Source organism: Sciurus carolinensis, chromosome 17 (assembly GCF_902686445.1).
Source record: "Sciurus carolinensis chromosome 17, mSciCar1.2, whole genome shotgun sequence".
In the NCBI taxonomy this organism is placed as follows: Eukaryota; Metazoa; Chordata; class Mammalia; order Rodentia; family Sciuridae; genus Sciurus; species Sciurus carolinensis.
The window spans coordinates 218,406-246,282 of NC_062229.1; the positions used below are offsets into that span (position 1 = coordinate 218,406).

Here is a 27,877-nt window from a genome sequence, read left to right on the forward strand (position 1 = left end):
AAAGGGCACAACCAGGGCAAAGGCCCTGAGGCAGGGCGGGGTCTGAGAACTTGAGGCACAGAGTCAGAAAGCTTGGAGAGGTTGGTGGGGCTGGCAAAGCAGAGCCAGGGCAGCGTGGGAGGAAGGAATCTCCCTCCTGCCCGAGGCTCCCGCTGGTGGAGATTCCTTACTAGATAGTAACAAAGTAACCGGTAAAGAGCTGGGTTTCTTTTGGCGAACCCAGGGCACTTCACAGCACTGAGTGCCATCCCCAGCACTCCGTGTTTATTTTTTAAAGCACTTTTATTGTTGTCGATGACCCTTTATGTATATGCGGTGCTGAGAATCAAACCCAGCGCCTCACACAGACTAGGCCAGCGCTCACCGCTGAGCCGCACCTGCGCCGCCAGCCCGCAGCCCTCCTGATTTTACTTGTTTTGAGATCGGGGCTCTCTAACTTGCCTAGGCCGGCCTCCACCTCTGCCCTGGGCGGGGACTCGTTTCCTGTAACTCCGCCCCCCGGCTGCACTGGCCTCTGCGGCCCGCCTTCTCAGGGCCTCGGCATCCATCAGGACGGAGTGCTCCTTCCACCAGCGGCAGAGGTCCGGGCGAGCTGCCCCGCCCCTGGGTCACCACACTGCCGCCCTGCCGGAGGCATCAGTGCTGGCCCCACGGTGTCAGCACACACCGGGGTTTAAGGACAGAGCGGCTGCAGAGGCCCCAGAGAGAGAGCCGAGAAGCCCCTGGACCTGCCAGGTTCCTCTGGCCCAAGGTCCTGAGGTGTGGACGGCTACTGACTCAACAAGCCCTGCGCTCCGTGCCAGGCGCCCCTGAGCACCTCACGAGCAACCCGCTCCCGCTGAGAGCAGCCCAGGAGCCCTGCTTCACCACACCCATTCTACAGCAGACGAGGCACAGAGAGGTGGAGTGGTTTTGGAAAGTCACACAGTCAGGTTGGGAGCAGGGAGCAGAACCCAGGCTCTGCAGGGGGACTAGGGACCTTCGGAGTGCGAATGTTACACAGAATCAGGTCATCCTGTAAATCCCAGGCCTCGGGTTCTAGGATCATAGTGTTCCCAAGTGCCAGAGTCCCAGCATTGCAAGTTCTGTGACCTCCGGGTCTGGACCGTGGGGGTCAAGGACGCTGAGGGATGGGGCAGGGCAGCAGGTAAGCTATTTCCCTAAAACACCAGCCAGGCGGTGTCTTTGGCCTCGTGAGTGGCGCAGCCTCGGTTGCAGCCGGGTGCTGGTCAGACTCCACCCCTGGAAGGTTCTCATCCTTCGAGTTTTTTTCCAACCACTTAAAAACGTGAAAGCTGTGCTTCGCTCACAGGCCCTGGGAAGACAAGCAAGGGCTGGCTCTGGCCTTCCGGCCACCTGCAGGCCAGCACCTGGCCCCGCGCCTTCGGGAGACGTACTCAAAGGACCAGCGCGAGGCACGAGGCCAGAATGATCCACTTCAGGACTGCACATGGCTCGGGGGCAGAGTCTCCCGTCCCAGCACCACAAAAAGATGTGTTTCCTCACTATCACACTCCCGTCGCGTCCACGTGGAACAGCACGAAGGCCTGTTCCTGCGGGTCCACAGCAGCCTTCAAACGCAGCCTTCGGAGTCCCACACAGCACAGCCCAGTGCGTCGGACAGTCTGCTGCATCGCACGCCTACCCAGGGTTGGCAAGACGCACTGACCAGGAAGCCTCAGAGGGACCAGCTTGTTCCACTGGCCCCGAAGTTCTCCAGAAGCCGGACGCAGTGTCCTCCTCTCCAGAAGCTGGACGCAGTGTCCTCCTCACTGACAGGAGAATCAAGGGAGGAAACCCAGCTGGGTGGGGCTCCTGTGGCCCCGGCACTGGGAGGTTCCTGCAGGGGCACTGCTGGGGGACACAGCCAGACCCACCTGCCCTCAGTGCAGGGCGGCCACAGGGTGGACAGTGCAGGAGGACACTCAGTGCATCCGTGTTCCCATGTACACCCGGGAGGTAGGCCTACTGTGCCACACGGTGGCCTTCCTGGGCAGCTCTGGGTCTGGAGCCACCCAGAGGCCCTCCCTGCAGAGGCCCCAGCTGCCCACGCCTCCTGCTGCAGGCATTGCCCGCACATGGGCGTCCTGGGCCACCTCTGTCCCAGAGTCCCTCGCCCCAGGATGGAGTCCTGGAGCCGCTGGACAAGCACCAGGGCTGGGGCCGGGAAGATGGCCCTGAGGCGCCAGCAGTGGACACAGTCCACACCTATGTGGGCCTGGTCGCCCAGCACCCAGATGCCGCAGAGCATGGGGTTTGGGACGGACTTGCACAGGGTCCACTCTCCTAGTCCATGCCCTGCCTGGACACCAATAAACTACTCTGTCCTCGGCTCTCAGCTGCACTCTTCCACTGCTGAGCCCTCCACTGTCCATGGGTCCCCATGTTATGGAGGGTGAAACTGACACCCAGGAGGGCGAGGATCTGCCCGAACCACCTGGCTCAGACTCAAACTCTGACAGATGGAATGGGACAATGACAGAGGAAAAGAGGGACCAGACATCCAGGGGGCAAAGCGTGAGGGAGGGGTCACCTCTGAACACTCCAGAAGCCCAACCTGCCACTTACCAGATGTGTCCAACTCCTACTCATGCTTCAAAACCCCAGGTTCCATGTCCCCTGTGTCGACCCGTTTCTCTAACCCCGACTCTCCTTCCAGACTCCTCCAGACCTAGGTCCCTCCTTCCCTCTGGCTTCTCCTCCAGGCAGAGAGGGTGGGCTGGTGGGTTCTGTGTCCGGTTGGTTCTGGACTATTGAGGGACTGTCCCTGAGGACGGGGGCTTCCTGTGAACATACAGGTGAGTGAGGAAGTGAACAGGAGTCACGAACCAGCCCGTGTACCTGGCGCGCTGGGCAGCTCCCGCCTGCACCAGGGGATCTCACAGCCTCCCCGTGACTGGCCACCTGCCCTGCCCCTTGCAGCCCTCGGCCCTCCGTCGAGGCCCCGCCCCTACAGGGCGCCCGGCCGGCCTGGCCTCCACGAGCTTCCCGCCCGCGCCCGTCGGGGCGTCCTCTCCCCGCGGACAGCACGAGGTCCGGCACGCCTCCCGCTGCCCCCGGGCCGGCTTCGGCCTCCCCTTCCTCCGAGACGCCGCCGAGGGCCTCCTCCGACCTCCGTCCAGCTGGGGGGCGCGGGGCGGGGCGCGGCCTCGGTCTCCCGGCCTTATAAGGCCAGCGCGGCGGCCAATGGGCGGCGGGGGCGGCGCCGGCCCGAGGGCCCGCTCAGTCCCGCGCGAGGGTCGGCGGCGCAGCCATGAGCTCCGCGTTCACCGCCGGGCCCGCGTACGGGCTCTCGGCCGAGGTCCGCAGCCGGGTGAGTGGCGGGGCCGCGCGGCGCTGCTCGGACCCGTGCAGCCGCCGGCGCCGTCGGGCTGGGCTGGCGCGGGGCGGCCGCGGGGGCGCCGACGTCCGGCGGCCTGGGGGACCGGGCCGCGTCCCAGCGACCGGGGGGCCCGGCCCGGCCCGCGCCCCGCGACGGCTCCGCGCGCGAGGTGCCCGGCGGCGGGGGACCGGCAGCCCCCCGGCCCGGGCTGCGCTTCCGCCTCGGGCCGCCCAGCTTCGGGGGCGGAGGGCGGGGCCGGCGGCTGCGGAGAGGGGCGGGGCCCCCCAGGAATGTCCCGGCCGCGCGCACCTGGGCGGGGCGCCTCTGCGCCCGACGGCGCCTCCCGGCAGCGCGGCCCCAACGAGCGCCTCCTCACCGGACCCGCGAGTGGCCCGGGCGAGGCACGTTCAAGAAACCCCTCTGGTTTGGGCTCAGAGGGGGCAGACGCGGCTGGAGGGCCGCACAGCAGGGCGTCCTGGGGAGGAGGAGGGAGTGCGCGGTGATCTCGCACCCTCCTGGGCGCCGCTCGGGCTGTCAGCGGAGGGAGCCCGCCCATCTTCCCCGCCCATCCCCGCACGCGCATCCAGGACCTCCGGTCCTCCTCTGCCCTTCGCAGCAGGGAGTCTGAAACCCGCGGACTTCCCCGCACACCCGGTGCGACTCGGGTCCCCACCTTGCAGCCTGTGGGCCCAGAGGCAGGGTAAGGCCGCTGGCGCCAGCGCTGAGAAGCTGCTTGCGCTGCCCAGACAGCTTATGAGTGGCCGAGCCTCGAGAGGCCGAGAGGCCGGGAAGCGGGGAGCCACAGACCTCTGAGATGGTGGGGCTGGGGGCGGGTCAGTGCTGCCCTGGAGGGGCGAGGTCGCAGGCCCGAGGTGACCAGCACTCAGTTTGCTGGGCTGGAGGATGGGCGCGGCGGGGGCCTCAGCACACACCTTCCTCCCAGGGGGCGGTCTCCATGCCTCAGTTTACCCTGGTCGGACAGCGCTGGGGCAGGCAGACATCCAGTGTCTCTCAGCAGCCGTGCCATGCGCTCCCAGCTGGCCAGGGGGCCTGGACTACTGGGAACAGCTGCTCCCGATTTAGCAGGGGCGGCTCAGCCACATTCCCTGCAATTTGCGGTGAGGAGGAATGTGCTGTAGGAGGCCCGTGGCCAGGGGAGGAAGGCCACGTGGGCGGGGCCCGGCCTGGAGCCCTGGTCCCCGGAGCTGTCAGGGACAGGGCCCAGCTGGGCAGGCTGTGCCTGGTGCCCCACCCGCTTCCACAGGCCGCTGGGCGTGTGGGAACCTGGCGGGGCAGGTGGGCTCACGGGCCTCCCTTCTGACTGCCCTGTGCGTCCTGATCCAGTCACAGGGCTGAAGGCAGGAGCCAGGAGGGGGGGCTCAGGTCAGAAGACCCCTATGCAGGTTGTCCCAAGCTAAGAAGGGGAGCTGAGGCTGGAGGGGGGACAGCTGTCCATGGTCACCTGGAAGTTGGCTCTGCCGTACTCCTAGCCCCTGGGCATGTAAGAGCAGAGGAAGGAAAGGGGCCCTTTTCTCTTTTGAGAAAGGAGGGCGGGCATCTGCAGCACAAACCACCCAGCTGGACAATCCTGTCCTGACCAAGGGCCAGCACCTGCCTCACACCCGCCCAGGACTTGCTGGCCTCATGCTGCAGCTTCTCTCCTGGTCTGAGATGCTTGCGTGGGGCCTGGGGGCCCATGGGGAGTGGCATGCGTGATGGGGGACCTGCAGCGTTACTGTGCAGCCGCCCAGCCCTGAGCTGGCAGCAAGCATGCGGGAGGTGGACAGAGAGCCAGGAGGTGTGTGGCCTGAGGGTGGAGATGAAGGCTGGTAGGGCACAAAGCCAGGCGGGGAGGCAGGGTCATGGGCACGTCAGCTGGGGTGGCCAGGGAAGCACCTGAGTCAGCGGGCGGTCTGTGCAAAGGCCCTGGGGCAGGAGCTGGCACAGCTGGTTCCAGAAACAAAAATCTGACAGTTCCTCCATAAGTGAGACGCAGGCATGCGGCTCCTCTCCTGGGTGTCCACCCAAGCATATGAAGACAGGTGGCCAGAGGAATCACACAAGGTCCCCAGCAGCTGTATCCACACAGCTGAAAGGTGGACAGCCCAGATGTCCACCAGCAGTTGGAGAGATAAACACAATGGTCCATCCGTCATGGAGTGTCCTCAGCCATGAGCGAGAGCCAGGTGGCACACTGAAGTGTGGATGGACCCGAGGTCCTCATGCTCAGTGAGAGCCAGACACAAGGCCACACAGGGTGACCCAGTGACAGGAGACCTCCCAGGACAGGAACGTCCGGAGACAGGAAGTAGACCTGTGGGTGCCAGGCTGGGGGGACAGGGTTGTTGCTGGGTGATGGAGTGTTTGGGAGTCAACTGTGGGGATGGCTATGCACGTCCCGCGTGGGCTGACCTGCATCCCTAGTGACCGGAAAGTGTGAGGTAGCACGGCACGGGGTTGGACTGGCCAGTCTGCAGCCCGGGAGGCGGAGCATCTCTGCCTGCGTGGGGTCTCTGCAGCCTCTGGCCTCGCCCCATCTGGAGGCTTCTCTAGGGCGCCCTCGCCTGGCTGAGCCCGGTATCCTCTGCTCCTCCAGCTCCTGTCTAAGTACGACCCTCAGAAGGAGGCTGAGCTTCGCAGCTGGATTGAGGGTCTCACGGGCCTCTCCATCGGCCCCGACTTCCAGAAGGGTCTGAAGGATGGGGTCATCTTATGCACGTGAGTGGGTGCCTGCCCGTGGCACCCGCTGTGCCTCGGGCTTGCCCTCCTGAGGGTCGAGTCTGGCTTGCTTCTCTTTCTCATTTTGGAGCCACGTCTCTCCGTCTAACCCAGCCCTCGGCTCCCAGGCAGGCGCTCCACCACTGAGCAGGACTCGCGTCCCCTGCCTCAGCCTCCCGGGCAGCTGGGCGTGGCCCCTGCTGCTTTGTCTCGGGCCTTCCCACTCTTCTGTGTCTGGGCGTGTGGGCTGTGCGTCCCGCCGCGTCCCTGGTGGGCAGCTGCTCTGCTCGCTGCACCCTGTTCCCCCTCATTCAGATCTTCCAGCTTTGCACATAAAAAATTGTAACGGCAGTTCCCAGACTCCCTCCCCAAACTCCGTGGTCATAGGCTGGGTCCCTAGGACCCCTCGCTTGGCTGCTGTGCTTGCGGGGTGGGTGGGCACTGTCGGGTCAGCAGGGACGGAGGCCGGTGAGCTTCCCACCACTCACCTGGCTCCTCTCCCACCCCACCCGGCCTGTCCTCCCAGACTCATGAACAAGCTGCAGCCGGGCTCTGTCCCCAAGATCAACCGCTCCATGCAAAACTGGCACCAGGTGAGGGGCTGGCTGGCGGAGGAGGCCTGGCGGGCGCCACACCACTAGGGTCAGGTCCACTCACTGCCCTTGCCCTGGCTCCTTTCAGCTAGAAAACCTCTCCAACTCCATCAAGGCCATGGTCAGCTATGGCATGAGCCCCGTGGACCTGTTCGAGGCCAGCGACCTGTTTGAGAGCGGGAACATGACCCAGGTCCAGGTGTCTCTGCTGGCACTGGCGGGGAAGGTGAGGTCCAGGGGACCGCTGCACGGTGTCCGTGTGTGGAGGCCCTTTACTTTCTGGGTTTGCGCGTGGCAGAGTCCCCCTTGACGGGAGTCACAGCCGAGGCCCGCAGCAGAGGAGGAGCAACGATCCGCCACCCTTGGCCTGAGCCTGGGGCCAGGGTCTGGCATGGGAAGGGGCGTGGAGTCTCTGGGAGGAGGCCAGAGGGAGGTGGCGTGGGAGGGTACCCATGTCCCTGTGCTGCTGCTCCCTTGATCCCGGCGCCCCTCGCCCCAGGCCAAGACAAAGGGGCTGCAGAGCAGCGTGGACATCGGAGTGAGGTACGCGGAGCGGCGGCTGCGGAGCTTCGACGACGCCACCATGAAGGCTGGCCAGTGCATCATCGGGCGGCAGGTGGGCCCCACGTCCCCGAGGCCTCCTGGCTCAGCCGGGACCTCCTGAGGGTCTGGAGGCTGGCAGGGACCGCCTGACCTCTCCGTCCACTTCTGCAGATGGGCACTAACAAATGCGCCAGCCAGGCAGGCATGACGGCGTACGGCACCAGGAGGCATCTCTGTGACCCCAAGAACCACATCCTGCCACCCATGGACCACTCCACCATCAGCCTGCAGATGGGCACAAACAAGTGTGCCAGCCAGGTGCCCGCCCCACAGCATCAGCCGGGTCCTTCCAGCCAGCAAGACCTGGCCTCCCTCCTGCCCCGTCTCGGCTTGTTTAGCTCCTGGTTTCCGCCTTGCTGTGTGTGCCTGGGGAAGCAACAGCCCCACTCTGTTCCTTGTCTTCCTCAGAGTGCCCCAGGGCCCCCCAGTTCTGACACTTGGAGGTCTGGGGCTCCTTGTCTGCCACGTCGATGCACGTGTCAGCCTAATGGGCTGGGAGCCCTCTGGTCCCTGCAGGCCTGAGCCTCAGCCAGAGGCTGTCACGGGAAAAGCCGGACCTTCCTGGTTTCAGTGGCCAGGGCTGAGCAGGGGGACAGGGTCCCTGGTGGCAGAGACCCACAGCAGAGGCTGGGCAGACCTGTGGGGTCAATGTGGGGGCTCCCTCCCTCCTCCCGCTGAGCCCCGCTCCTCCCTCTGCAGGTGGGCATGACTGCTCCGGGGACCCGGAGGCACATCTGCGACGCCAAGCTGGGGACCGACAAGTGGGACCGCTCCTCTGTGTCCCTGCAGATGGGCTACACACAGGGCGCCAGCCAGAGCGGCCAGGTCTTCGGCCTGGGCCGCCAGATATACGACCCCAAGTACTGCCCACCAGGCCCTGTGGCCGAAGGTGCCTCGGTGGGCGCCAGCAGCCGCCCCGAGGCGGCCCCGGAGCGTCCCCCCTACGGCCTGGAGGAGGCTGGCTGCTGAGGCACCAGTGTGCTGGGGCCCCTGCCCGCAGCGGCCCCCCACCTGGGCTTGGGGCTCCTCCGCTTTCTTTTTCTGGGTGTTGCCAGCCGGGGTCAGGCAGCTGGGGGGCCCGGGTGGGGGCCAGGCCTCTTCGCACCCTGCCCGGTCTGTCACAGGACTGAGTTACCAGCTGGGGGAAGGCACCGTGGGTGGGGGTCCTCAGGACGTCAGGAAGCAGATTTCCTGGTTGGCGGTGGCCTAGCTTTGTGGGGCAGAGACCGGGGCAGTGGGGAAGCCGACCCCAAATGGCGTCCGGTTTCCTCACTCTTCCCGTCAGCTTGTGGTTTTGTACCCGCGGAACTTTCAGGCACTTTAACAAAGAAAACGTTTTTTCTTTTTCAGGAGAAGAGGGTGGGGATGGTAGAGGGGAGTGCTCTGAAATGGGCCTCCTGGGGGAGACCCCGGCCACAGCCCTAAAATCTTTTAGGCACGTTGAGGGGCCACATTTCTCTAAGACCCCCAGAACAACAGCCCTGGGTCCTCGCCAGGGGCCCAGCGGAGAAACCGAGGCCCAACAGGACATTGGAGCTCAGTGGTTGGGGTAAAGCCAGACCCTCTCCCCAAATCCCCCTCACCCCTGAGGCCCAGCAGGTGTTCAAGACCCCGGCCCCCCAGCTCTTGCCCTTCTGACCCCACCAGCTAGTATCCCCCCGCCAGGTACTTCGCTCGCTGGACCCCCACCCAAGGGCCCTGGCCTGTGACAATGTGAATTGCCAGTGTGGACCAAAAGCAATAAAAACCTCTGTTTAGAAGAAAAGAGGGTGTGTGAGGAGTTGGGACCACCTGGTGGCAGGGGTCTTTCCTGCTTCCCCCTAGGGGCCTGGGGCGGCCCCAGAGCAGGGAGTGGGTTGGCAACTACCGGCCTCTCTGCTGGCCCAAGGCCACCTCCTGGCTGCACCAGGCATCCCAGCGCCTTCGGGGCTGCGGATCCACGTCCTCCATTCAGCCAGCAGGATCTTGGGAAATACACGGAGGTTTTCCTCAAAATCAGGATAACCATTATGATCCAAGACTCTAATCTTAGAATGTTGGGCGTCCCTTCCCCATTCTGCCATCGTCTGGCCCAACGTAGGGATCCAGGAATGTCTGGGGAATGAATGAACGAACAAATGGGGACTCGGGTTCATCTCCCCATTTTTCGGATGGGCAAATGGAGTTCCGGTCTTGAGCCAGTCTAGCTAGGACCCAGGTCCCCAGGAGAGGGGAAGAGGGTCTCCTGCAGTGGGGGGGGCTTTGGTATTACAGAGGACTATGCGACGTGAGGAGACAGCCAAGCTTCCCAGAGACGGTCCAGCCGGCATGTCCCCAGCCTGGCCCCTGCGGGAAGAGCTGGGCGCGTTGCCGCCTCCAAGTGATTCAGCAAGAGGCGCGCGGCCCCTTTAAGAAAGCCGGCTCGGCGCGCCCCGCTATAATCCCGCCCTAATCCTCGGCGCGCGCTGGGCTCCGGTGGGGCTGGCCCGTGACTGGCGGGGACAACGGCCAATGGTAGCGGAAGGGGGCGGGGCGTTAAGGGCGCGGTTGTCAGCGCAGGGATGCAAAAGCCCGTCAACTTCGGGGGCTTAGCAGCCCGCCGGGGGCTTCTCTTAAAGGGGCCGCGTACCCCGGCAGCGGAGGGAAGGCGGACCAGAGCCGGGGCCCCAAACGGTGAGGGGGACCCGGAGAGGGAGGAAGGGCGCGACACTTGAGAACGCAGGGGTGGGGGTGGGGTGGGAGGAAGGCAAATTCCCTAGGAATTAGTGGGTACTGGTCGATTCCAACTCACCCTTCCTTCCTGAGTGTTGGGGGCACTGAATTGACCACTAATTCTCCATGGGAGGAGGTGGGCATGGGGGTCATTAGAGAAGGTCGTTACCAACATACACCTGCAGTGCCTTTCTCACTTAGAGATTCCCAACACCAACCCCTTTATAAATGAGCTGGTCCCCAGAGATCCTAAAACCCACTTGCCAAAGGAAGAATCCTGGCGAGGAGGTTGAGGTCCTAAGGGTCTAGTCCCCCGTGGATGGTTGCCTTTTGGCAACTTCCTGCCTCTCTGGAAGCCTTAGTTTCCCCATTTGTACAAGAAAGTAGCCCAGAGCTGTATGGTCCCTAGAAAAATACAAGATCAGGAATTGCTGGTTCCAGGAGTCTGTTCCTGTCCCTTCTCTGGATCCTGTATTTCTGAGAGATCAGTAATCCATGATAGGATGGAGAGCTGGGCCGGTCTCCTGCTGTATGCACTTGACCTCACTGTCCACTTCTGTAAAATGAATCGAGAATCTAGTACTGCCAGCCAGGCGTGTGACATGCTCAACAGAAAATATTCGTTGCTGTTATCACCCGACGACAGGGGCAAAGGAAACCCTTGCCCAGGTCGGGGATGAGGCAGAGCCAGGACCTTGCAAGAGGCCTGGGGGTGGGGCCTGGGCGGGGGGGGGGGGGGTGAAAGCGTTAAGCTGAGGCTCCGGCCCCTAAGGATTCAGGAGGGTGTGCCCAGACCCTTAGCCCGCAAAGAGCGACAGCCCTGGCAACCAATCGGCTGCGAGGACGGCTTCGGGCAGGGTTCCCATTGGCTTACTCCATCTGGTAGAGGAGAGTACCTGCTGTTTGCCTTGCTCCAACAGAGCTTCTGGGAGCCCTTCAGGGTAGGATGGGAGACAAGGTTCGGAGGCGGGCAGGCAGTTGCCGGCAGCCACACAGCACATCCTCACGGTGACCCTTCTGACCCTTGTCCTGACCCCCCGGTCCCGTGCCCTGTCCAGTCTCACCATGGCTTTCCGGACACAGCTGATGCTGCTGCTTTGGAAGAATTTCATGTATCGCAAGAGACAGCCGGTATGCAACTCCCGAGGTGCAGAACAGGACAGGGTGGGCAGGTGTTCCCCATGGCCCCACCATCTCCCCCTCATTCTCTGCTCAGATCCAGCTCCTGGTCGAGTTGCTGTGGCCTCTCTTCCTTTTCTTCATCCTGGTGGCCGTCCGCCACTCCCACCCCCCACTGGAGCACCAGGAATGTGAGCCCTGGAGCCAGACGCTGTGGGAGGAGGGCGGGCCACCCCATCCGCAGGGATCCCCATGAGTGGCAGCCACTGCATGGCACTGCCGCCGAGCCTCTGTTGCTAGAGGTGTGCAGTCGGTGGGGGTGATGCAGAGGTGGCAGGCTGGCACCTCCCTGCAGGCCACTTCCCCAACAAGCCACTGCCGTCAGCGGGCACCGTGCCCTGGCTCCAGGGTCTCATCTGCAACGTGAACAACTCCTGCTTCCCGCAGCCAACGCCTGGTGAAAAGCCCGGGCTCCTGAGCAACTTCAAGGACTCCCTGTGAGCCAGAGGCAGTGTGGGGGACGGCTGCCCCGTGGGCTCAGGGCGCCGAGTGACCCTGCAGCCCCACCTCCTTCCCTTCTGTGTCCCCAGAGTCTCCCGGCTCCTAGCCGATGCACGCACCGTGCTGGGGAGTCCCAGCGCCCACAGGACACTGACTGCCCTGGGAAAGTTGATGCCCTTGCTGAGGGCAGTCAGCGGCACAGGTAGGGAGGGCCCCTGACAGGGCTGAGCTCCGAGCCCCAGCTGGCCCAGCTGGGCACAGGTGGGGTGGGGTGTTTCAGGCTGGGTTTGCCAACCCTGTGCTTCTGTGCGTCCCTCCCCCAGCCTGGCCTCCACGGACTGACCAGCTGCAGGAGCGCCCTTCACTGGCCACCAAGCTCCTGGGGATGCTGCTGCCAGGGGTGAGGCAGGGCTGGGTGGCAGCAGCTGACCCCGGGGCATTGCTGTCAGGGTGCCCCAGCGCTGGGCCATGCAGGGGCCTCCCACGCAGGGGCCGTCTCTGCTGTCTGGGGCAGCAGTTGTTCCTTGTCCTGTCGCATGGTGGTGAAGGCGCCAGGGTGACTGAGCGAGTCTTTGCACCTCTCAGAGCCTCAGTTTCCCCGTTTGTAAAGTGGTAGTCTGGGGCAGCTGAACGCTGCAGACCTAGTGGATGGGAAGGTGAGGCCATCTCCTCCGCAGGAATCCCTGCGGGGCACCCTGGGCCACGCCCAGGAGTCCACGGCTGGCTTTGTGGACGCAGTCAAGGACCTGGTCCAAGAGGTGAGGTTTCACCCCACCTTGACCCCAGCCATGAGCAGTGGGGCAGGCCACCTGGTTGGGGAGCTGATGGGTGGCCTGGGCATTTTCCTTGAGGGTCCAGGTGCTTCTGGCAGGGTCCTTGCCCTGGGTAAGGCTTGGAGATGGACAGTGTTGTGGGAGGATGACCAGCGCCCTCTGGTGACCTTGTCTTAGCTCCTGGTGCTGCCCAGCCTGGTGGAGCTTCGGGGTCTGCTGCAGAGACCCACGGGGACAGGTGGCCCCCTGGAGCTGGTGTCAGAAGTCCTCTGCAGTGCTAAAGGGCCTAGCAGCCCAGGGGGTCTCTCCCTCAACTGGTACGAGGCCAGCGACCTGAGGGAGCTGGTGGGGCAGGATCCAGGACCAACCCTGCTGGACAAAGGCCTGAGTAAGTGACTGACTTGTGTCCCCATCTGGGAAGTGGGGTGGTGGGCATGAGGCAGGGCCTCATGGCACCCCACCCCAGGCCCTGCCTGCTCTGAGCTGATGGGGGCCCTGGGAGACCACCCGCTGTCCCGCCTGCTCTGGAGGCGCCTGAAGCCGCTGATCCTAGGAAAACTACTATTTGCACCTGACACGAATTTTACCCGGCAGCTCATGGCCCAGGTGAGGGTGCTGGATGCTGGGGTGGAAGGGAAATGGCCAGACACCACCCGGTACCCCCAGGCTAGGTATGTCAGGGCCAGGCCGTGGGGGTCTCAGAAATTGCGTTTTGAAGTATGAGTTTGCCAGCTGTCAAGAGAGACCAGCAGGCACAGGTTCAGAGGCACAGATGAAAGCAGGGCCCAGGGGCCAGAGGTCGGCAGGGCCTGGATGGGTCTTGTGCTGCCTCCCTGCAGGTCAATCGGACCTTCGAGGAGCTGGCTCTGCTGAGGGACATCCAGGAGGTCTGGGGGGTGCTGGGACCCCAACTCTTTGACTTCATGAACGACAGTGCTAATGTAGCCATGCTGCAGGTGGGGCTGGGGTGAAGGCTCAGTGTGGTGGGGGGCTCCCATGCTGGGTCAGGGCATGGAGGTGGAAATTGAAACCCATGGTGGGAGGGCAGATGGGCCCCCATGGACAGGAAGGGGTACCTGATACAGACCCCTCCTCACCTGACACCCCACAGAGGCTCCTGCGAATTCAGGATCAAGCAGGGAGGCAACCAGCACCTGGAGGCCCAGACCCAGTGGGGGCCCTGCAATCCTTTCTGGACCCCAGCATGGGTGGCTACAGCTGGCGCGATGCCCATGCTGATGTGGGGCGTCTGATGGGCACACTGGCTCACATCACGGAGGTGAGCCATCTGCTTGGGGGTCTGGCCATTGAGGGGAGGTACACCTTGCCCTGGGGAGAGGTGGGCTGTGTCCCACAGAGCCTGCTCAGAGAGACAGCCTGGGCTTCACAGACGTCTGAGGGGGAGCCCAGTCTGGAGGTTCCTGGAGAGGAGCCAACGGGTCTGCCTGGACCCGGATGGACCCCAACGCCTGGGATTCATGCCACCTAGTGTGTGTCCCTGGACAAGCTGGAGGCCGTGCCCTCGGAGGCGGCCCTGGTGTCTCGGGCCCTGCAGCTGCTGGCTGAGCACCGCTTCTGGGCTGGCATCGTCTTCCTGGAACCTGAGGACCCTGGGGACCCTGCAGAGATGCCAGCCCCAGACCTGGGCCCCGGCCACGTGCGAGTCAAGATCCGCATGGACATCGATGACGTTACCAGGACCAATAAGATCCGGGACAGGTGAGCCGAAGCAAGAGTTTGGTGGTGGGGGCCAACCAAGGACATTCCTCCTATGGAGACCTTGATAAGCCCGACTGGGTGCATAGTAGGCGGAGCCCAGAACTTGTTAGGTCAGGTAGCTCCTGCTAGGATGAGACTAGAGTAGGTCCAGGTCGAGGGCAATGGTGGGCGTGGCTGGTGCCTAATTGAACCCGAGAAGTGAGGACGAAGCTATGGGGGGGGGGTGCTAAAGCTGTGAAAGGCAGGCCCTGAGAGTTTCCAGCAGTTCCCTGCAGCTGAACGCCACTCCCCTCTTGCAGGTTTTGGGACCCTGGCCCGGCCGCGGACCCCCTCACTGACCTGCGCTATGTGTGGGGCGGCTTCGTGTATCTGCAGGACCTGCTGGAGCGTGCTGTTGTACACGTGCTCAGCGGCACGGACCCCCTCGCCGGCCTCTACCTGCAGCAGATGCCCTACCCGTGCTACGTGGACGATGTGTGAGCCCCACGACCCTCCGCACTCAATCCCCCAGGCGCGGTCCCAGGGCTTAGTGGGGCCAGAGCTCCGTTTGGAACGAGCTTCGCTGTTTAGAGGGACTGCCCCATGGTCCCTATGGGGAGAGCAGGGGTCCCCAGGGTCTGGAGTCTCCCGGTGCAGGGAGAACGTGACCTGTGCTGAGATCCGGAACCCCAAGGCTGGGTGGGGGTCCCGAGATGGGGGTGGGGAATCTGCGCAGCTGACGGAGCCTTAAGTTTCCGGGCGAAGGGTCCTGCCAGATGCAGGAGGGAGCTCCGCAGGTTGTCCAGATCCACCACAATGTCGCGTTCCTCAGCTTCCTACGTGTGCTGAGCCGGTCGCTGCCGCTGTTCTTGACGCTGGCCTGGATCTATTCGGTGGCGCTTACCGTCAAGGCCGTGGTGCGCGAGAAGGAGACGCGGCTGCGCGACACCATGCGCGCCATGGGGCTGGGCCGCGCGGTGCTCTGGCTCGGCTGGTTTCTCAGCTGCCTGGGGCCCTTCCTTCTCAGCGCCGCGCTGCTCGTTCTGGTGCTTAAGGTGGGCGCCTCGGCCTTCCGGGTTGCAGAGCGGGCGCGCGCAAGGGTTATAAGCAGGAGGCACTCAGTGCTTGGCACGTGTCCGGAGGCCCAATCCTTTGCCTTCCACAGTTGGGGGACATCCTTCCCTACAGCCACCCGGCCGTGGTCTTCCTGTTCTTGGCAGCCTTCGCGGTGGCCACCGTGGTCCAGAGTTTTCTGCTGAGCACCTTCTTCTCCCGCGCCAACCTGGCGGCCGCCTGTGGAGGGCTCGCCTACTTCTCCCTCTACCTGCCCTACGTGCTGTGCGTGGCCTGGAGGGACAGGCTGCCCGCGGGTGGGCGTGTGGCTGCGGTGAGTGCCGGGCGGACCGGCGGGCGGGCGGGGGAGGCCCTGGGGCGGGGCGCCCTCCCACCCGCACGCTGCCCGCCGCCCGCTGCCCCACAGAGCCTGCTGTCGCCCGTGGCCTTCGGCTTCGGGTGTGAGAGCCTGGCGCTGCTGGAGGAGCAGGGGGAGGGCGCACAGTGGCACAACCTGGGCCGCGGGCCGGCGGCAGATGTCTTCAGCCTGGCGCAAGTCTCAGGCCTCCTGCTGCTGGACGCCGCGCTCTACGGCCTGGCCATCTGGTACCTGGAGGCTGTGTGCCCAGGTAGACCTAGTGAGCAGGGCTTCGGGCTGGGCGCTTGTGCGACCGGAGGATGGGCTTAGGGGCGGGGCCTCCGAGCGGGTCTACCCGGAGGCGCCTAATTAGGTCTCCCAGAGGGGCGGAGGGCGGTGTCTCGGGCGGCGCGCCTGCGCACCAGACTGCATGGGGGGGGTGCCTCCGGCCTTTTGGTACCTGGAGGTGTGGATCTTGGTGGTGAGAAGGTGGTGTTTCCTGGCACTTGCGCACAGGTAGCTGCCTCTAAAGGGCAGAGCCACTTCCTACCTGGCTGTCTGGATTCCAGGTGTGTGGCCAGAAGTTGGCGCACTCCAGGGAATAGCAAGCACGACCTAGCTCCTCTCCCCCAGGCCGGTACGGGATTCCTGAACCCTGGAATTTTCCCTTTCGGAGGAGCTATTGGTGTGGGCCTGGACCCCCCAAGGGTCCTGCCCCAGCCCCCGCCCCGGAGGACCCAAAGGGTGAGGCCCTGCAAGCCTAAACAGCTGCTTCCTGGTTTGGACTCCCTACTCTGCCCCTCAAAAAGCCAGGTTCCCAGACACCCCAACTCCCCAGCCCTGCACATGCTGCACCCCCTAGGGCTGCCCTGACTCCTACCGACCCCAGCCTCACAGGTCCCTGATTTCTTGGGCCCCCATGGCTGACTGCCTCCCTCCGCAGTGCTGGTGGAGAAGGCGCCGCCCGGCCTGCTCCCTGGGGTCTCTGTTCGAGGACTGGAGAAGCGCTTTCCTGGCTGCCTGCAGCCCGCCCTGCGTGGGCTCAACTTGGACTTCTACCAGGACCACATCACCGCGTTCCTGGGCCACAATGGGGCCGGCAAGACCACCACACTGTGAGCCCCCGGCCCCTCCCTCCCTCCCTGTGGCCTCAGCTTCCCTATCTGTTCAGTGGGGAAGACATCTGCCTGCATGGGGGCGGGACTTCCGGTCACTCCAGCACGTGGTAGGCAGACGGTGTGTTTTCTCTGAGCCCATTTCCCTCCTCCGTAAAATGCAAACATACCACCCCTTTGGTTAAGCATCTAGTAGGTGCCCTGTAAGTGCTCGTGGCCCTCTCCTGGTGAAGGGGTGCTGCTCTGAGATCCCTGCACCCCCAGGTCCATCCTGAGTGGCCTCTTCCCACCCAGTGGTGGCTCAGCGTTCGTCCTTGGCCATGACGTCCAGTCCAGCATGGCAGCCATCCGGCCCAGCCTGGGTGTCTGCCCACAGCACAATGTGCTGTTTGACTTGTACGTCCTGGAGCGCCTGGGGGAGGCTGGGCGTGCTCCGGGACCACAGGTGGCCCTGACTCCCCTTGCCGCAGGCTGACTGTGGATGAGCACCTGTGGTTCTACGGGCGGCTCAAGGGCCTGCGTGCGGCAGCAGTGGCCTCCGAGCAGCAGCGACTGGTGCAGGACGTGGGGCTCGTCCCCAAGCGGCGCGCCCAGACACGCCACCTCTCCGGTGAGCCCAGACAGGGAGACCTCTCCACAGGGAGAGGGTCTTGAGAAGCCAGGGGACAGATCCGGGGGGCTGGGGGGAGCCAGGCTTCGAGGTCCACGTGGTCATGCTGGGATCCCCCACCCCACCAGGCGGGATGCAGCGGAAGCTCTCCGTGGCCATCGCCTTTATGGGTGGCTCCCGGGTGGTGATCCTGGACGAGCCCACGGCTGGTGTGGACCCTGCTTCCCGCCGTGGCATCTGGGAGCTGCTGCTCAAGTACCGGGAAGGTGAGTGTGGAGGGAGGGAGGCTTGAGGCCCCCTAGACTCTGCCTCAGGGCCAGACCTGTGACGCGGGGGTGCTGGGGGGTTTGAGAGGTGACGGAGCAGGCCTCGGCGGGTAGGGGTTCCCAGCAGAGACCACAGCTTGGGCACCCCTGTGGCCGGGGCCCGGGGTCCCTGTGCTCAGGTCGCACGCTGATCCTCTCCACCCACCACCTGGACGAGGCGGAGCTGCTGGGAGACCGCGTGGCCGTGATGGCAGGTGGCCGCCTGTGCTGCTGCGGGTCCCCACTCTTCCTGCGCAGCCACTTGGGTTCTGGCTACTACCTGACACTGGTGAAGAGTCCCCTGCCCCTGGCTGCTGCTGAGAAGGTGAGGACCAGAGCTGGGCCCTGCTGACCCCCACAGTCCTGTCCAGCCTGATGGCCCTGTCAGCAGCTGCCCCCTGCCTGCAGGATGAGGATGACAGCTGCCTGACAGGCAGCAGGGGCATGGGACCCGAGAGGGCGCCGCGCAGCCAGGGTGGCACAGCAGGTGAGGCTGGGCCGGAGGCCCCCAGGCAGGGCGGGGCAGTGGGCAGCAAGACTCCGGACCCCGAGCTGGGCCCCTGACCCGTCCTCCTGGACTGCAGCAGATGCCCAGACTCTGGCCCTTACTTTTAACCTGTCCTGCTTCAGCCAGACTTGGGCCCACCTCACGGGTGACACTGAGTCCAGACCTGCCCTCAAGTTCTTGGCCCTGACCTCTGCCCCTAGGGACGGCCCTTCCCCAAGGAGAAGCGGGGAGGCACAGGCAGGAGCCGGAGCCTGGCTCCCAGGTCTGCAGGGGCCCTGATGCGCCCCCATCTGCACAGGTGCCCCCCAGCTCCTGGCACTGGTGCGGCACTGGGTGCCTGGAGCCCGGCTGGTGGAGGAACTGCCCCAGGAGCTGGTGCTGGCTCTGCCCTACGCGGGGGCACTGGACGGCAGCTTCGCCAGGCTCTTCCGGGAGCTGGACGGGCAGCTGGGGGCGCTGAGCCTTGCCGGCTATGGGATCTCGGACACCAGCCTGGAGGAGGTGCGGGTGGTGGGCGGGGTGACCGGGAGGGCTACCTGGCGGGTGCAGGAGCTCGCTGCGTGAGGGAGGGGCGTTCCCGAGACCCTGCCCAGAGCCCCTGGAGGCGGGCCGGGCCCCCACCCTGAACCCCTGCTTTCTTCCCAGATCTTCCTGAAGGTGGTAGAGCAGTGCACCTCGGACACGGACCCAGAGGGTGCGGCCGCAGCTTCCTGACCTTGACCCCTGACCCCGGTCTAGAGCAGGACCTGATCTCAGGCCAAGCGGATGCCTGACTGAGTCTACCCCAATGCTTAGCCCAAGCCCTGACCTTTCTACCCGTGACCCTTAACCCTGGCCCCAGATGACACTAACACCTGTCCCGTCCCCTGTTTGCCCTACAGATGGCAGCTGTGGGCAGCATCAAGCACAAGGTGCCCGTGTGCACCTTGCTGTCCCAGATGGGAGCCCAGGGGCCACGATGGTGCCAGAGGAATCAACCCTGGAGAATGGGGAGCTGGGTGAGTCCTGCCTCGCACGACGCCCCCAAGGTCCTCACCACCAGAGCACTGACCCTCTCATCCCCGACAGCCTTGCAGGGCTCTGGGCCAGCCACTGCAGGCCAGATACAGGGCTGGGCACTAACCCGGCAGCAGCTCCGGGCCCTACTTTTCAAGCGCTGTTTGCTCGCCTGCCGCAGCCGCCGGAGCCTGTTTGCACAGGTGAGGGGGTTCTGGCATAAGGGAGTCCCTGGTGACTGTCTCCTCTGGCCATTCCCTCCATAGTTTACTTCAGCAGCTTAGTCCTATGCATGTCTATTGAGGATGCTAGGGAGCCCTGGGTGGTTCTAGAGCAGGAGCAGGGAAGGGTGGTGGAGGTGGCAGCTAATGGGTTGTTCCTCCAGATTGTGCTACCTGCCCTCTTTGTGGGCCTGGCTCTGGTGTTCAGCCTTACCGTACCTCCGTTCGGGCACTACCCAGCTCTGCGACTCAGTCCTGCCATGTACAGCCCCCAGGTGTCCTTTTTCAGGTGGGTGCAGAGGAGAGAGGCTGGTGGAGGGGGGGCTGGCGGCCTGGGCACAGCTCTGACCCTGCACACACACAGCGAGGATGCTCAAGGGGACCCCAGGCACTCCCACCTGCTCAAGGCGCTGCTGGCGGAGGCTGGACTGGAGGAGGCCTACCTGCAGAACAGCTCCCACGGGTGAGGCCCCAGCCTGGACCTCCCCCTCTCTGGCCTCCGCGTCCCCTCGGGGCTGTGGTGTGGGGCACCCCCGTGGCACGTGGGAGCTGGGAGCCTCGGTGCTCCCACCCGGCAGCGGGTGTCCACAGCCCTGCACCCTGACCCACAGGGTGTCCGAGTGCACAGGAACCGTCTCCTGCCTGTTCTCCACCCCTGAGGTCGCTGCGGATGTGGCTGGGGTCATGGCCCACGGCAACTGGACCCCGGAGTCTCCATCCCCAGCCTGCCAGTGCAGCCGGCCAGGTGCCCGCCGCCTGCTGCCCGACTGTCCGGCTGCGGCGGGTGGCCTCCCTCCGCCCCAGGCAGTGGCCAGCTCTGGGGAGGTGGTCCAGAACCTTACGGGCCGGAATCTGTCTGACTTCCTAGTGAAGACCTACCCGGGCCTGGTGCGCAAGGGGTGAGCCGCCGCCCTGGGATCCAGCCCCTGCAGTCGGCCATGGGCCGGGCGGGGCCTCGTCTCGAGGGAGGTGGGGCAGGACCAGGTGCCCAGCCGGAGCCTGACCTCTGTCTGCCCTTCCCGGCCCTGTCTCTTCCACAGCCTGAAGACCAAGAAGTGGGTGGATGAGGTCAGGTAAGGAGGGACCTGAGGTCTTGGCCCCATCGCCCACCCTTCCTGGCCCTCAGTGCTTCATCCCTGCCCCCAGGTACGGGGGCTTCTCGCTGGGGGGCCGAGACCCAGACCTGCCCTCAGGGACCGAGCTGGTCCGCTCCGTGGAGCAGCTGTGGGCTCTGCTGAGCCCCCAGCCAGGCGGGGCACTCCACCGAGTCCTCGGCAACCTCACTGTGTGGGCGCACAACCAGGATGCTCACAGCAGCCTCAAGGTGCGACCTCGGGAGGCAGCGGGTTGGCCTTGGCAGCCAGGTGCAGCCTGGGCGCCTGACCCTGTGGCCTCACTCCACAGATCTGGTTCAACAACAAGGGCTGGCACGCCATGGTGGCCTTTGTCAACCGAGCCAATAATGCACTCCTACATGCCCACCTGCCCCAGGGGCCCGCCCGCCATGCCCACAGCATCACCACGCTCAACCACCCCCTGAACCTGACCAAGGAGCAGTTGTCTGAGGCTGCTCTGTGAGTCTGCCCACCTCCCACCTCAGCATCTGTGGTTTTAGGCAGCGGGCTGGATGTGAACTCTGCACACAATGGCTGTGTAAAGGGAGGACAGCCAGAGCCACTCCCCATGCTGGGGGCAGCATAATGGGCACCATCAGGTTCCTCGCTCCAGCTCCCCCAACACCCCACAAGTCCTGTCCCACCAACCGCTGTCCTGCACCACCTCCCTTGCCATACAGCTCAACCACCCCTCCCCGATGGCCTGGGTCCTCTCTGGCCCCCGTGGCAGCCCCAGGAGCCCTGTCCCTGCACAGCATGCATGGCCCTACCCTGAGCAGCCTCCTGCCCCCGCCCCCAGGATGGCCTCCTCTGTGGACGTGCTGGTCTCCATCTGCGTGGTCTTCGCCATGTCCTTTGTCCCAGCCAGCTTCACCCTCGTCCTCATTGAGGAGCGTGTCACTCGAGCCAAACACCTGCAGCTCGTTGGGGGCCTGCCCCCCACCCTCTACTGGCTGGGCAACTTTCTCTGGGACATGGTACGGAGGCTGCCTGGAAGTGGGAGGCCAGCTGTCGTCCCTCTGGCCCCTTATGGGCAGGGGCTTACCGTGCATGAGTGAGGTCTTGGGGACTGTGGGACCCATCATGTTCTCGTGCAGAAAAAGCAGGAGGCAGAGGGGTTCAGCTGAGGGTGGCGGTCCTGCTCTTCCCGCTGAGGGCGACGCCCGTCTCTGCAGGGTAACTACTTGGCAGCAGTGTGCATCGTGGTGCTCATCTTCCTGGCCTTCCAGCAGAAGGCATATGTGGCCCCTGCCAACCTGCCCGCCCTCCTGCTCCTGCTGCTACTGTATGGGTGAGGTCCCCACTCCCTCACAGTCTGTTCTTGCTGCCCTCACCCACTGCCACTGAGGGAGATGGAGCCCTGCAGCAACTCCTGAGGAGAAAACATGGAGTTTGGAGGGAACCTTGGAGCCTTCTAATTCAGTTACATACCACAGTGGCCTTAAAAGCTCAGCTCAGCCTGATTTGCATGAAAAGAGGCCCAAGGCATGCAAGATGTGGGAGGTCTGCGCTCCTCCCAGGGATGCTGAGCACGGCTCCTGTTGCCCTGCAGCTGGTCGATCACACCACTCATGTACCCGGCCTCCTTCTTCTTCTCCGTGCCCAGCACGGCTTATGTGGTGCTCACCTGCATCAACCTCTTTGTTGGCATCAATGGCAGCATGGCCACCTTTGTGCTGGAGCTCTTCTCAGATCAGGTGGGGCACAGCAAGGAGGGGCTGGGGCTGGGTCGCAGTGTCAGCTTCAGTCTGACTTGCTCACCTCTTCCTGCCCCCAAGCAGAAGTTGCAGGAGGTGAGCAAGGTCTTGAAACGGGTCTTCCTGATCTTCCCCCACTTCTGCCTGGGCCGGGGGCTCATCGACATGGTGCGGAACCAGGCCATGGCTGATGCTTTCGAACGCTTGGGTGAGAAATTCCAGTCATGTGAGACTGGTCAGCACCCTTGGAAGTACCATCCTAGACTTAGTTACACAGAGTGGAGACACACTGTCTCCAGGGAGAAACCCTTAGGTGGCCTCAAGGTTGGACCAACTCCGAGGTGTAGAAAAGAAGTCATAAAAGTTAATTTTATCTTGGGACAGATCACTGGAGATCTAATGCCCTAAATAAGGGAGGGAGGTGGTGAACCTCTATTTTCTATGCCCATGGGACTCCAACTGAGTAACCTATCCAGGTCTCCTTTGCCCTTTACCTTGAGAATCCAAGTGATCTGGATGGGGAGGATGCAACCCTAAGTTCCCCACAAGACCCAGTCTCTCCTTCCTATCCCCACAGGTGACAAGCAGTTCCAGTCACCCCTACGCTGGGAGGTGGTTGGCAAGAACCTCCTGGCCATGTTTGTACAGGGGCCCATCTTCCTCCTCCTCACGCTCCTGCTGCAGCACCGTGGCCGCCTCCTGCCACGGTCAGTGAAGAGCAGGGTAGGGTGCCAGGGGCCAAGGACCTACATGGGGCCCACTCATGTCTTTGTCTTCAGACCCAAGCTGAAGACACTGCCACCCCTGGGAGAGGAGGATGAGGATGTGGCCCGTGAGCGGGAGCGGGTGGCCAAAGGGACCACCAAGGGGGATGTGTTGGTTCTCAGGGACCTGACCAAGGTAGGTGTGGTCACAGTGCTGGGTGGGGCTCCCACTGACCACCCTCCTTTCTCAGGGACCTGCCTCCTCCCAGGTGTACCGTGGACAGAGGATGCCAGCTGTCTACCGCCTGAGCCTGGGGATCCCCCGGGGTGAGGTAAGCACGGGTGAAGGACCAGTTGAGGGGCAATGGAATGTGTACCACACTTCTAGGGACCCGCTGCTCCTGTTTACCAAGCACTTACCAGATGCCAAGATTTGATTCCTGTTTTGAGCCGACATATCCTCATTAAGCACCTACTGCATGCTTACTTTTATTGAGTATCACTGTGCTCACCAAGGTGTACAGAATACCACTTTTATGTTAATCAGCTTTTATCAAGTACCAAGAGCATTTAATGAGTCCCTACTGTATACACTGGGTCAAACACTTGTTCACAGCCAGCACTTATTAGGTTTGGTTTGTACCAGCTTACAGTTGAGTACCTATGTGCTAACTTGTTTGCTGTGGGCCATTTACTGCTCCCCTACTGGGGTTCAGTACCTCTGTAAACAGGTGAGTGTTAGTGAGTTGCAACACCTCTGAACCAAGCATGGGTGTGTGAGCCAACCCTGCTTCTGGCTGACTGCACACCCAGCCTGACCACAGAGTCTCTTGTCCATTAGGTCCTTGCCCCGTGCCGGCAGACATCTGGAAGTCTGTTGACCCCACGCTCGTGTCTGCCCGTGGGACACCTACCCTAGCCCATGACCCAGAAACAAACACAGCGTCTCCTCCAGGGCTCAGCGTGCCCACAGCGCTCTGTGCAGGAGTGCAGGGCTGCCGCCTGGGCACCAGAGCTGCAGGAGCCAGGGTCTGGGCCTCCCCGGGCACCGTTTATGTGTCCCTGCAGTGTTTTGGGCTGCTCGGAGTGAATGGAGCGGGGAAAACCACCACGTTCCGCATGCTGACTGGGGACACACTGCCCAGCAGGGGTGAGGCTGTGCTGGCAGGTCACAGGTGAGGGGCTCCAGGCAGGGGCAGGGTGGACCTCCCCCAGGACCAGCTGTGCCTCCCACACCCTGCTCGTGGACAAGGCCCTGGGACATCCTGCCCCTTACTAAAGTGACCCGGGGTGGTGGCCCTGAGACCTCTGGGTGTGTCTCCAGTGTGACCTGCAGCTAGCCAGTTCTGAGCCCTCTGTCCCCACTCGCAGTGTGACCCAGGAGACGGCTGCTGCTCACCGCTGCATGGGCTACTGCCCACAGTCGGACGCCATCTTCGAGCTGCTAACCGGCCGTGAACACCTGGAGCTGTTTGCGCGCCTGCGAGGTGTCCCCGCGGCCCAGGTTGCCCGGGTGAGTGCACCCTGCCTGGGTCTCCTTGGTCCCGTACCTTGGTCCCACCCATGGCTGGTCCACCCCTTGCTCTCTCGCCCTTCTTTCCGCCCCAGTCCCCGCCCTCAGGTCCTAGTGCTCAGGTGCGAATGCCCAGGTCCACCCCACCGGCCAGAGCTCCCAGCTGCTGTGCTCACCTGGCTCACGCCCCTTCCCACCTGTTCCTGTGGCCCAGCGTCCTCCCTCCTTGACATTTCATGCTGGGACCCTGGCCGAGGTCTTCTTGCCTTTGGCCCTGTTGTGTCTGACTACTCCCAGGTTGCACCCACCCCTGCACTTCACTGTCCCTGGCTCTTCTCTCCTGGCCCCGGCTCACGTCCACTGTGGCCCCACCCTACATCCACTCTACCCGCCCTGACCGCTGCCCCACCCTGCCTCCACTGGGCCCCCATCCCAGCCTCGCTCTGGGCCTGCCCCGTGCTCGCTGCGGCGGCTGCGCCCGAACCCGCTGTGGCCCCACCCCACTCTCCGGGTCTCCCACAACGTCCCTCTTGCCGGGCTCCGCAGACTGCCAGTTGGGGCCTGGCGCGCCTGGGGCTCGCGCAGTACGCAGACAGGCTCGCGGGCACCTACAGCGGAGGCAACAAACGCAAGCTGGCAGCAGCCGTGGCGCTGGTCGGGGATCCCGCCGTGGTCTTTCTGGTGCGTGGGGTAGGGTGTGGGGCGGGGCCGGGTCTGGGACTGAGGCAGGACCAGGCTTGGGGCATCTCCTGCTTTCCCAGGATGAGCCCACCACAGGCATGGACCCCAGCTCGCGGCGCTTCCTTTGGAACAGCCTTCTGGCCGTGGTGCGGGAGGGCCGCTCCGTGGTGCTCACCTCGCACAGGTGATTGGTCCAGGCTCTGGGGAGAGGCTGTCCAGAGCACGGGGCACAGCGGATGGGAGGTCCTGACCCTGGCGGGACAGCTGGGAGAGTGGCGGGCCTGGGGTTAAGGACATACAGCGGCGGCCCCCAGCCCCAGGAATAGAGCAGTTTGGGTCCATCACAATGTCCAGAAAAGGGTGGAGGGGAGGGTCGCGGCCCGCGCAGCGCAGCGCAGCGCGATCGGAGCTCACGGACTCCACAGCATGGAGGAGTGCGACGCGCTCTGCACGCGCCTGGCGATCATGGTGAACGGGCGGTTCCGCTGCCTGGGCAGCACGCAGCACCTCAAGCGCAGGTGAGTGCAGAGGCCTCTGGGCAGGTGTGAGGACAGGCAGGTGGGATGAGTGTGCGTGTGGGAGCGGGCTAGGGGAGACCAGACCTGGAGCTAAGCGAGGCCCAGGGCCTTGGCTGTGGAGCGGCCAGGATTACAGACCGAAGGCGGGAGGAGGGCCCGGGAGGAGTTCACTGAGGGCGGCAGGGCAGGAGCGGAGACTGGTCAGCGCAGGGCTGCCGGTGGGAGTACAAGGGCCAATCAAGGGCCGGTGGAGGTGGCGCCAGCAGAGGCCGCTGGGTCCTGGGGAGCCCGAGGAGGGTGGGTGGTGGGCGTGGCCTCGACGCGAAGGAGGCGCTGCCTGTGCCGGGAAGCGGGCTGCAGGCTAGAGCGGGTCGGAGGGGGAGCAGGGTCCTCGGCAGGGGCGGCCAGAGCGTAGCAGAAGGCTAGGGGCTTGCGGCGGTGCGGGCCAGGGGCAGAGGTGGGAAGGGTGGGTGGGTTAGTGGGGCTGCGGGAGGGCGGGGCCGGAGAGCAGGACGTGCGGGCGGCGCGGAGCCGCGAGTGTGGGACAGTGTCCGGTGGGGCCGCTGGAAGGGGGCTGGAAACTAGCTGGTGTGGGCAGCGTCGTGGCCTGTCTGGTAGCTTTGGCCCCGCCCATTCCAGATTCGGTGCTGGCCATACACTGACCCTGAGGGTGCCTGAGGACCAGCGAGAGAGGGCAGTGGCCTTTGTGGTGGCGGCATTCCCGGGGGCTGAGCTGCGGGAAGCGCACGGAGGCCGCCTTCGCTTCCAGCTGCCACAGGGAGGGCGCTGCACCCTGGCACACGTTTTTGGAGAGCTGGCAGCCCATGGTTCAGACCACAGCGTGGAGGACTTCTCCGTAAGCCAGACCACACTGGAGGAGGTGACAGCAGCCCTGGGCTGGGGCTGGAGGAGGGGCTGGGGCCAGGACCCTGGACTGACAGCCCCTCCTGGCCCTTCCTGTCCTCTCTGGGCCACCCACCTGCCAGGTCTTCCTGCACTTCTCCAAGGACCAAGGGCAGGAGGAGGACGAACAGCAGAAGGGAGTGGGGGTAGAGCCTGCACTAAGTCCTGAGCACCCCAAAGGCACCAGCCAGGCCCTGGAGGACACCCGTGTGGTGGAGACTGTGCTCTGAGCCTGCCGGCCCTGGGGGAGGGCGGGTGGCCCCAGGAGCCCCCAGAGCACCTGCTGCCCTGGAGCAAATAAAGAGAAGACTGGAGAAAAGGAGAGGCGAAGCTGTGTCCCTGTGGCAGGCGGCACGTGCACACTCTGGATAGGACCCCGCCGTGTGCGTGTGTGCGCGCGTGTGTGTGTGTGAGAACACAAGGCTTTCTTGAGGTTTGTGTGAGCACATTACTCTGCTTGAGCCCACTCAGTGCCTTTGGTGATCCTGGGCGTGAGGCATGCAGTATGGGCTTCTAGAAGCCTGGTCACAGGTACCAGGCTGCCTATGTGGGTCTAGCCCTTAAGGGTGGTAACTTAGTGCCTGACCATGAAGTGCAGATGAGGTCAGGGCTTGGGGATGTCCCAGCAGTTTTGAGGAGGCTGGAGTACCAGCCTTTGCTACCAAAAGCCTACGTAACCAGTGGACCAGCTCTTCCAGACCCCAGCCATGAGTGGTGGGCAGAAGGCCCTCAAAGGGCTGCTTGGCTGGGCCCGCAACTCCAGGGCCCAGAGAGCTGGACTTGGTCTGGTGCTTGTGGCCTTCCTGGCCTGTGCCGAGAGCCACCCCTCCCACCCGAGGTCACCGAGGAGTGGGAGTAGGGGTGGGGCGGGTAAAGGGTTTGGGGCTTTGGATCACCAGGAGAATCCAGAGAAGGGGGCAGACTGGGAGGGCCAGCCTGGGGGTGTATGGACACCTCCACCCTGTGGATGCTTCAGGCTGGGACCAGCTCTCCGTGGGTCACACCTCGCCCTGCGTATCCAGTGGTGGCCTGGGTGTTCTGAGGCACCAGCTGTGGGCTGGGTACCATGGGGGACATGGTGGAGAGCTGAGCTGAGGCCAGGGACCAGAAGAGTGGGGCAGGGGTACACCTGCAGATGGAGCAGGTGAGTTTGGGCCTGTGCCTGTCTGCCTCTGGGCCTGAGGCTCCAGCCCTCTACCTCATCTGCCTGGTCACCTGGGTGTGTGTGGAAGTCCCCAGCGTGTCCTGTGCACACGGGTCTGTGTGCTCCTACTGACATCTGAGTGGGTGTGTCCGACTTGAGGGTCAGCGTCCCTGTGGTTGCCCCGGGGCGCCCACGCCGTGCCCACTGAGGGCGCCTCACCTCCCGCGCGGGTACAGATGTGGGGCTCCTAAAAGAGGAAGCCAGGGGCGGGGCCGCTGCGACCTCTGATCGCGCCCACTTTGCCGAGCGGCAGGCTGAGGCTCGGCGGAGTGGGCGGGTCTGCGGTGTCGCCTCCGGAGGCCTTTCCTGTGCCGCGACCGCGCGCCAATGAGGGCCGCGCCTGTCACGTGGGCCTGAC

The 27,877-nt window shown here is 64.2% G+C and overlaps 2 protein-coding genes and 1 long non-coding RNA gene across 3 annotated transcripts; 2 read left to right on the top strand and 1 right to left on the bottom strand.

Annotated features, from left to right (window-relative positions):
• Window positions 1–1,742: 1,742 nt before the first annotated feature.
• Window positions 1,743–3,575, bottom strand: LOC124969536 (uncharacterized). The gene is made up of 3 exons (XR_007105976.1): window positions 3,113–3,575; window positions 2,569–2,784; window positions 1,743–1,772 (listed from the first exon to the last, which is right to left on the bottom strand). It is a non-coding gene; the product is annotated as an uncharacterized LOC124969536 (long non-coding RNA).
• Cnn2 (calponin 2) lies at window positions 3,182–8,992 on the top strand. The gene is made up of 7 exons (XM_047532507.1): window positions 3,182–3,313; window positions 5,919–6,040; window positions 6,567–6,633; window positions 6,722–6,859; window positions 7,133–7,249; window positions 7,348–7,494; window positions 7,936–8,992. Exons 1-7 carry the CDS (start codon window positions 3,254–3,256, stop codon window positions 8,203–8,205), a joined length of 921 nt encoding a protein of 306 aa, XP_047388463.1. The 5' UTR covers window positions 3,182–3,253; the 3' UTR covers window positions 8,206–8,992.
• A 765-nt stretch (window positions 8,993–9,757) lies between these two features.
• Abca7 (ATP binding cassette subfamily A member 7) lies at window positions 9,758–26,625 on the top strand. Its single transcript, XM_047532254.1, has 47 exons — window positions 9,758–9,888; window positions 10,848–11,058; window positions 11,144–11,237; window positions 11,402–11,543; window positions 11,637–11,749; window positions 11,871–11,947; window positions 12,225–12,305; window positions 12,498–12,708; window positions 12,787–12,926; window positions 13,160–13,276; window positions 13,432–13,599; window positions 13,810–14,039; window positions 14,339–14,515; window positions 14,851–15,073; window positions 15,184–15,405; window positions 15,499–15,700; window positions 16,063–16,173; window positions 16,373–16,544; window positions 16,809–16,940; window positions 17,015–17,154; window positions 17,283–17,420; window positions 17,600–17,784; window positions 17,868–17,946; window positions 18,266–18,468; window positions 18,613–18,661; window positions 18,849–18,965; window positions 19,036–19,166; window positions 19,349–19,473; window positions 19,549–19,647; window positions 19,796–20,083; window positions 20,225–20,257; window positions 20,331–20,508; window positions 20,589–20,758; window positions 21,099–21,276; window positions 21,475–21,590; window positions 21,852–21,996; window positions 22,081–22,204; window positions 22,574–22,703; window positions 22,776–22,896; window positions 22,970–23,032; window positions 23,769–23,875; window positions 24,072–24,213; window positions 24,760–24,894; window positions 24,975–25,078; window positions 25,320–25,412; window positions 26,052–26,292; window positions 26,399–26,625. The coding sequence occupies exons 2-47, from the start codon at window positions 10,993–10,995 to the stop codon at window positions 26,543–26,545; spliced, it is 6,459 nt and encodes a 2,152-aa protein (XP_047388210.1). The 5' UTR covers window positions 9,758–9,888; window positions 10,848–10,992; the 3' UTR covers window positions 26,546–26,625.
• Window positions 26,626–27,877: the final 1,252 nt, after the last annotated feature.